General features: G+C 59.2%; 1 protein-coding gene across 1 annotated transcript; it reads right to left on the bottom strand.

The window, feature by feature from the left end:
* Window positions 1-1429: 1429 nt before the first annotated feature.
* ANKRD9 (ankyrin repeat domain 9) lies at window positions 1430-4222 on the bottom strand. The gene is made up of 3 exons (XM_059685868.1): window positions 3993-4222; window positions 3045-3098; window positions 1430-2495 (listed from the first exon to the last, which is right to left on the bottom strand). The coding sequence occupies exon 3, from the start codon at window positions 2443-2445 to the stop codon at window positions 1516-1518; it is 930 nt and encodes a 309-aa protein (XP_059541851.1). The 5' UTR covers window positions 2446-2495; window positions 3045-3098; window positions 3993-4222; the 3' UTR covers window positions 1430-1515.
* Window positions 4223-8948: the final 4726 nt, after the last annotated feature.

Below are 8948 nucleotides of genomic sequence, written 5' to 3'. Positions count from 1 at the left end.
AGGACTGGGGCCGTGTAGAGGAACCAGGGGCTCCTGAGGCCGTTTTGAGTTGGGAGAGGTGAGTATCCAACACCCCCCGCCCCCTGCCCCGTGTCAAGGTTCAGAGAAGCTACCCAACTGGCCCAGGACACATGGGGAGGGATCAGCCACTGGCTGCACACCCTTACCCCCTCCTTCCCACCAGGCCTGTGCACCCCCACCCCACACGTCCTAGAACTGGGGTCACATCCTTTTCAGGGCACGCAGAGCTTGGAGATGGTCCAAAACACTTTGTAAACATGGGGACACAGAAGTTCGGGATACAGGGGTGTGTCCCAGGTCACCCTGAGAGTGAGTGGTAGGTGCAGGCCAGAACCAGGTCCCCTAAGCAAGACTTTCTTGCACCCAGGCCCCTTCTGTATCCCGTCCTATGGCCACCAAAGCCTCTTTGGCCCCCAGGCATGCCCCCCTCAGGGACGCTGGGGCAGGGTGGGCAGCGGGTGCCCCGCCAGGCTGGTGACCACGTCATGCACACCTTTAGCCCTCAGCTCCTGGCAGAACACCGTGGCTGCCACCCCCGGGTTGAATTTCACGGCCCAGAATTCCTGAGCCCTGCAGCCTGGCTGTGCTCCTGGTCCAAGGCGCCTGGGCATGGACCCCGCTTTTCCGCCAGGGCCCCTTTCCCTGAAAGGCTGTGACAGGTCTGCTGGCCAGTCTGCACCTTGAGAACCTGCCTGCGGAAACCAGCTCTACTGGCTGGGCACGGCCTCCACAAGCCTCACTGGGGACTGACGCCTGTGGGTGAGAGGGGAGGTACCACATCGCAGGCTGCCACTGGGCGATGCAGCCACACCACCCTGGGCACCACCTAACACCCCCTGGGAGGCCCACCTTGGGGGACTGAGGGGTCAAGGCACAGCCAACCCACCTGAGGGGGTGGAGCTGGGCCAGGAGCCCAGGCTGGGTGCCTGCTCATCCTCAGGGAGAAAAAAGGGGGTGACAGCACGAGGCCAGGCCTGGGGAGACCAGGTTTGGTGGGGAAGTCACAGTGACACCCAGTGTGGGAGGGGGCAGGTGCCAGTGTGGGATAGGGAGGACCAGCTTGGGGCACACCTCCCCTTGTACCACTGCAGCCTTCCTGGCCTCCTCGCCCTCCAGACCCAGCCCCCTGCTGTCAGTCCACAGCCCGGCTCAGCTTAGCGGTCACTCCCAGAGGGATAACCTTCCAGGAGGTTCTAGAATCGAGAGATGAGGGTGGAAGGTTGGCCCTCACCTTCCTCAGGCTGGGCAGTGAGCTGAGGTCAAGGCCTGCTCTTGGGAGCCACTGATCCCTCAACCCCGCTCTGCGCAGGGAGGTCACGCACTGAGCCCAGCCAGACTCAGAAAACCTGCGGCTTGGAGCCCAGCTGCCACCCTCCCAGCGCCACGATGGGACAGACGAGGCAGAGTCTAACGTACAGCGGTCAGTGTAAGTAAAGTGCCAGTACAACCTCCGAAAATAGTGCTCTCCCACGTCCAGTCCCAGGGCGCCCGGGGCTAGCCCTTGCCCGTGAGGTCCAGCGGCTGCAGGAAGGGCGGCAGCGGCAGCTCATCCAGGGCCTCGGGGAAGCGGCAGGGCGAGATGGCGGTGACCAGCACCTGCATGGCGCGCACGAAGAGCGAGGGCGGCGCCAGGCCCGCCAGCCACTGGAACTTGTCTTCGCCCAGCAGCCGCTGCCAGCGCGGCCGGTCGCCCAGCAGCTCACGGCGGGCCAGGCGGGCGGCCGCGGGCGTGTACAGCACCAGCAGGTCCAGCAGCAGCAGGCGGCGCTGACGCGCCTCCCCGGGCACAGCGGGCGCCCCGGTGGCAGGGGTGGCCCCGGAGTCGTGGCCCAGGTGGCGCAGCAGCAGCTCGAGCGGCGTGAGGTCCCCGCCATCGCGCAGGCCGGGCGAGGCCCCGTGGCCGAGCAGCAGGAAGAGGCACTCGGGCCGCGCCAGTTCGCAGGCCACGTGCAGCGCCGTGCCCCCGCCCTCCACGCGGCCGCAGCCCCGGCGGTCCAGCAGGCGCGCGCGCTCGTCGGCCGGCAGGTCCCGCACGGTGCGCAGGATGCGGCGCAGGATGCCCACGCGGTTGTAGCGCACGGCCAGCGCCACGTGCGGCCCGGGCGCGGCGCAGCAGCGGAAGCCGGCGCTGGGCGGCGCGAGCGCGCGCCGGGGGAAGGTGGCCAGCAGGTAGTGCGCGTAGGCCTGGTGGTCGTGCACCAGCGCGTAGAGCAGCGCCTCGGACGGCGAGTAGGCGGCGGCGAGCCCGCGCTCGTCCCAGTGGAAGGCCTCGCTGGCGCGCATGTCCTCCAGCAGCCACACGGGCAGCTGGTCGCGCACCGCCTGGTAGAAGGCGAAGGAGGACTTGCGGCACTGCTTCTGCGCCCGCAGGCGCGCTGCGCTGGCGCCGTCCGCTCCCCCCGGCCGCTGTGCGTCCCACGGCATGCTGGCAGGGGCCACGCCGGCCTCAGGGCATGGGCTCCGCGGCCAACCACCTACAGGCAGAGGGGACACGGTGAGGCGCCTGGGCCCCTGTCCCCACCGCTGGGGGAAACCGGAGGGCCTAAGAGGGGATCTGATCACCCCTCACAGGGCCGACACTGTACCCACCTCCAGCCTCACCGGCCCTTCCAGGCACTCCTCGCAGCTCCCTTCCCTCCAGACCCCAGCCACCACCCACCTCCTTGCTCCAGCTGCGCCTGACCTGAAATCCCCTCGTTCTCTGGCATCTCTAGGAGACCTACCTCTGCCCGCAGCTCCTCCCACCCCATGACCACAGTGAAACCTTACCCGCCCCCCAGCCCAGGGACCCCACGGGGAGAGGTCCTGCCCCCCTGGGCCGGGCGCATCCACCCCCAACAGAGAAAAGGCCCGGTGGCGGGTAGGAAAGTTGACCCACATCTCAAGTGGAGCCAAACTCTTTCTGTAGCCCAGTCCTTTCTGTAGGACAAATCCCTGTCCTAACCTTGACCTGTCCTCTGACCCCTGACCCCTAGAGTCTACCCCCAGGCAGGGCAGGGGCAGAGCTCTGGACTCAGACCTACCTGGTTCCTGCACGGGATCCCCTAGCAGACGCGGGTCTGTCACTGCGCCTTCATCTGTAAGGAAGAGAGGAATGCAGGCCGCGAGCCCAGCAGGGTGAGTTTGGGGCGGGGCGGGACGCTACCTTCCACCCAAACATGATGTCTGCAGGGTGTCCACACCCCTGGCTCCTGGGAGGGGGCTGGAGGGTGAAGTCAACTAGAGCCTGGGGTGCACTCCCAGCCACTAGGGGAAGCAGGTGCTGTCAGCCATTCTCCAGCAAGGGGCAGGCTAGGCAAGGACCAGGCAGCAAGCCATGGCAGAGCCAAGCCTCCAGCCCGGATCTCCTGCCTCTCATTTGGGGCTCTTTCCATACATGGGGTGTCCCAACCCCTGAGGGGGCCCATCCTGAGCCCTGACCTTGCCCTCTGCGCCCCCAGCCTCCACCTGAGCCTTTGACCCCGGCCCAAGGTCCCCACTGCTTTCTCCCAGGGCTAAGTCCAAGATCAAAAGTCAAAAAGGTCCGGGAACTAAGTTACGGAGATGGGCACGGTGGGGGCGGCCTGCAGGCCCAGCGCCCTTTGGGGGGCACTGCGACTAGACACCCCCCACGCCTGGGCCTCTGCGCCCCAGGTGGACCCTGTGTGGGCAGCGTGGGGCGCCGGGCGGGTTACGTAAAGTTGGGCCGCCCCACGTCACCGGGCATTGAGTCACGGCCGCGGCTGGGTGAGTGGGGGGTGGGGCTGAAGAGAGCCGAGGGGCGCGTCCCGGGCCGCCCGCCAGCTCCTCCCGGTCCCCTCCCGGGGACGCGGGGACCCCGCCGGGGGCGAGGCCGGTGCTGCGGGCCGGCGGCTGGCGCAGGGAAGGCGGCTCCTGCGTGTGCGTGTGTCCAGGGGGCGTGAGGGGGGCGGCGGCCCGGGGGGAGCGCCCGGCGCAGGGGCTGCGGGCCGGGGGAGCGGCGGGGGACTCACCGTGGGGGGCGGTGGCCGCGGGCCTGCGCGGGGAGTGCGGAGGCGAAGGTCCCAGGACGGACGGACAGACGGGGAGCTGCCGCCGCCCGCGCCCGCAGCCGCTCTCCGGGCCCCGCGGTCCGTCCCAACGCTGGGAGGCGGTGCGGGCGCCGGCGGCGGGCGGGCGGCGGGCGGCGGGCGGCGCAGTGCGGCCCGGGCCGGGCAGGACCGCGGGGCCGTCCGCCGCCGCCATTGGCCCGCCCTGCCGGCCCCCGCCGCCGCCCATTGGCCGTCGCGCTGCACCATTGTTACGTCATCAGCGGGGGGCGGGGCGCCCGGCGGGACCTGCCGAAAAGTTGGGAGAAACTTGAGGGCGCGCGGGGCGGGGCTTCGGGAAACCGAGCCGCGGGGAGGGGAGGCCCCGGGCGGCGGCTCCTGCCTGCGGGGCGGCGCACGCGTGGACGCCCCGGGTCCATCGACCGGGACTTTCCTGGTCGCCCCTTGAGTCGTAGTCGAGGTCCCCTTTGCAATGACCCTGTGACCTTGGGAAGACATCTGTACGCGGAGGGGTCAGGAGGCGGGAGCTGTGACCCCTAAGGGCCTCTGCCGGCTGGGGTAGGGGCCTCGGGGTCAGAGGCTCTGGGGTTCAGGCTGGGGGCGCCGAGGACGCTCCCAGGGAATGGACGGACGGGTGCAGACAGCACTTTGTGAGCACCCACTGTGTGCCATGTTCACATTCCGTAGTGCTGGGAGCGATGAAACTGGGGCTCACAGAGGGTGGCCTCCAAACCAGCAGCAGCCAGGACGCAAGCCAGGCGCTTCCCCTGCTTTTCTTCAGACGTGTGCTGGGTTGGGCCCCAGCTTTCCCACAAGGGGTCCGAGGTTTGGGGCACCGCGCAGGTCACGCGGAGACGCACCCAGGCGCCCTCACCCAAAGCCCTGCCTGGCCTCAGTGCGGTGTGGCCTTGCAGGCCCTCCCAGGCCTCCCGGGGCCCATGGCAGCCAGATGCACAGGAGCTGGGTCGCAGGCGGCAGCCGCACTCCGGGGAGCACTTAATTACTTGCCTGGATCTGGGTTCCACTTTGCCTGGCCTCAGCCTTGACCTCCTCCCCTCTCTCAGCTCCGGTTCCCTATCCCACTCCCCTCCCCTGTCCCCGGTGTCTGCGTAGGATGGGGTCCGAAGGAATGGCGGTCCTGGGGCTGACCTTCGGCCTCTGGGAGCCCCAGGTCTGGGAGACAGCCTCGGGAGCTGGTGGCTCAGGCCTGCAGCCGCCCTGCTGCCTCGGCCCCAAGAAGACAAGGGCTGGAGTGGAGGCCTCAGGCGTCTCCATGGCAGCAGTGGAATGAGGGTGAAAGGGCATCAGCTGTGGGTGCCTGGCATACAGCTGGCTTCCAGGCAGCTCTCTCTCCGCCCCTCCATGCCCTCCTTGCTGGGGTTCCCAGAAGCCCCTTTCTAAAAGTCATATCTGACCCCATTTCTCTACTGCTTAGGACAGTGGTTCTTAACCTTGGCTGCACATTAGAATCACCTGGGAATCTTTTTAAAATCCTGATTTCTGGGCCTCCTCCTCCGGAAATTCTGTTTCTTTCTTACTGATGTTGTGGCCCCACCCCAGAACAAAGAAACGGAATTTCCGGAGGAGGGGGCCCAGAAATCAGGATTTTAAAAAGATTCCCAGGTGATTCTAATGTGCAGCCAAGGTTGAGAACCACTGGCTTAGGAGCTTGCAGCGGAAGTGGACTTAGCCAGAAAGACCAGGTGGGGAGGGGAAAGGCACTCTGGGGGGAACCCAGCTGGAGGGAGCAAAGGTCTGGGAGAGGCGGAGGGAGGCTGCAAAGGTCCGATGGGGTGAATCACAGGGCAAGGAGCTCCTGAGGACTTGAAGCAGGAAGCGTTTGGAAGTCTGAATTATTTCAGACACAGAAAATAGCCCAGCAGAGTGGCTCAGTGCTTGAGCGTCACCCTAGGAACCAGGAGGCACGGTCGGATTCCCCGTCCTGCGTGCAGGAGGCAGCTGATCCCACTAGCCAGGGCGGCCTTGATTTTATGTTGTTTTGTTTTTTATTAATTAAATCTTTATTGTTCAGGTTATTACATTTGTTCCTCTTTTTCCCCCCATAGCTCCCCTCCACCCAGTTCCCACCCCACCCTCCTCCCTCACCCCCCCCCCACTGTCCTCATCCATAGGTGCACGATCTTTGTCCAGTCTCTTCCTCCATCCTCCATAACCCCTTCCCCCCGCCCCAGAGAATAGCCAGTCCACTCCCTTTCTATGTCCCTGATTCTATTATAATCACCAGTTCATTCTGTTCATCAGATTATTCACTTGATTTTCAGATTCACTTGTTGATAGATGTGTATTTGTTGTTCATAATTTGTATCTTTACCTTTTTCTTCTTCTTCCTCTTCTTAAAGGATACCTTTCAGCATTTCATATAATACTGGTTTGGTGGTGATGAACTCCTTTAGCTTTTTCTTTTTTTTTTTTTTTAATATTTTTTATTGATTAAGATATTACATATGTGTACCCTCTACCCCCCCCCCCCCGCTCATCCCCTCACCCCCCCCCCGTTGTCCGTGTCCATTGGTTAGGCCTATATGCTTGCATATAAGTCCTTTGGTTGATCTTTCCCCCTTGCCCCCACCCTCCCCTACCTTCCCTCCAAGGCCCGACAGTCCAATCAATGCCTCTCCGTCTCTGGATCAGTCCTTGTTCATCAGTTTATGTTGTTCATTATATTCCACAAATGAGTGAGATCCTGTGGTATTTATCCGCTCTCCAGTTCCATCCATGCTGTGGCAAATGGTAAGAGTTCCTTTTTCTTCTTCCTCTTCTTAAAGAATATCTTTCAGCATTTCATATAATGCTGGTTTGGTGGTGATGAACTCCTTTAGCTTTTTCTTATGTGTGAAGCTCTTTATCTGACCTTCAATTCTGAATGATAGCTTTGCTGGATAAAGTAATCTTGGTTGTAGGTTCTTGGCATTCATCACTTTGAATATTTCTTGCCACTCCCTTCTGGCCTGCAAAGTTTCTGTTGAGAAGTCAGCTGACAGTCGTATGGGTACTCCCTTGTAGGTAACTGACTGTCTTTCTCTTGCTGCTTTTAAGATTCTCTCTTTGTCTTTTGCTCTTGGCATGTTAATGCTGATGTGTCTCGGTGTGGTCCTCTTTGGATTCCTTTTGTTTGGGGTTCTCTGTGCTTCCTGGACTTATAAGTCTATTTCTTTCACCAGGTGGGGGAAGTTTTCTGTCATTATTTCTTCAAATAGGTTTTCAATATCTTGCTCTCTCTCTTCTTCTGGCACCCCTATAATTCAGATGTTGGTACGCTTGAAGCTGTCCCAGAGGCTCCTTACACTATCTTCGTATTTTTGGATTCTTTTTTCATTTTGCTTTTCCAGTTGGGTGTTTTTTGCGTCTTCGTATTTCAAATTGTTGACTTGATTCTTGTGATCCTCTAGTCCAGGGGTGGGCAAACTTTTTGACTCGAGGGCCACAATGGGTTCTTAAACTGGACCAGAGGGCCGGAACAAAAGCATGGATGGTGTGTTTGTGTGAACTAATATAAATTCAAAGTAAACATCATTACATAAAAGGGTACAGGTCTTTTTTTTTTTTTAGTTTTATTCATTTCAAACGGGCCGGATCCGGCTTGCGGGCTGTAGTTTGCCCACGGCTGCTCTAGTCTGCTGTTGGGAGTCTGTACAATATTCTTTATTTCAGTCAGTGTATGCTTAATTTCAAGTTGGTCCTTTATCACAACCTTGAGGGTCTCATTAGATTTCTTGTAGGTCTCATTAAGTTTATCAACAGTTTCTAGAAAGCTCTTGAAAAAGCTAAAGGAGTTCATCACCACCAAACCAGGATTATATGAAATGCTGAAAGGTATCCTTTAAGAAGAGGAAGAAGAAGAAAAAGGTAAAGATACAAATTATGAACAACAAATACACATCTATCAGCAAGTGAATCTGAAAATCAAGTGAATAATCTGATTAACAGAATGAACTGGTGATTATAATAGAATCAGGGGCATGGAAAGGGAGTGGACTGGCTATTCTTGGGGGGGGAAAGGGGTGAGGGGGATGTGGGAAGAGATTGGACAAAAATCGTGCACCTATGGATGAGGACAGTGGGTGGGGAGTGAGGGAGGAGGGTGGGGTGGGAACTGGGTGGAAGGGAGTTATGGGAGGAAAAAAGAGGAACAAATGTAATAATCTGAACAATAAAGATTTAATTAATAATAATAATAAAAAAAAAAACCTTAAAAGTGTGGTTTTGAACTCTATATCCATTAGTTTGCTTTCCTCCATTTCTGTCATTTGTGTCCTTTTTCTTTGTCTCCGCATTTTTTACGCTTTGCTGTGTCGATAGAGTGGCTTTCTGTGCTAGGTGTCCTATAGGGCCCAGTGGCTCAGCCTCCCCAATTACCTGAGGAGGACACTCTTGGTGCACCCCCTTGTGGGTTTTGTGCACAGTCTTGTTGTAGTTAAGCCTTGATTGTTGTAGGTAACACTGGGAGAGATTGACCTCCAGGCCAATTGGCTGTGAGAATCAGTTGTGTATGTGGTGGGAGAACTTCTGTGCTGGAGACACCCCTCTGGGGCAAGACTTGCTTCAGTGGGGCTTTGGTGCTCACTGAGTCTGCCCCCTGAGTGTGTCCTTTATGGTTCCACGGAGCTGCAAACTGGATGGTCCCACTCTGACCTCTGGGTACACTCTGATTTTATGTTTTATTACTATTTCAAAATTAAACCTTTGCAGAGAATTCAGGTGGCTACCAAGGAGGTAGGGTCAAGCTGTGTTTTGGTTTTATTTTGATAATAGTTTATTGATTTTTAGAGAGAGAGAAGGAACAAGAGAGAAACATCGATTTGAGAGCGTAGTAACACCAATCAGCTGCCTCCTGTCCGCCCCCTCCTGGGGATCGAGCCCGCAACCTGGGCACGTGCCCTTGACTGGAATCAGACCGGC

Source organism: Myotis daubentonii, chromosome 1 (genome assembly GCF_963259705.1).
Source record: "Myotis daubentonii chromosome 1, mMyoDau2.1, whole genome shotgun sequence".
Lineage (NCBI taxonomy): Eukaryota > Metazoa > Chordata > Mammalia > Chiroptera > Vespertilionidae > Myotis > Myotis daubentonii.
Note: the sequence above shows the minus strand (reverse complement) of the source record. Positions and strands in the feature narration are given on the sequence as shown.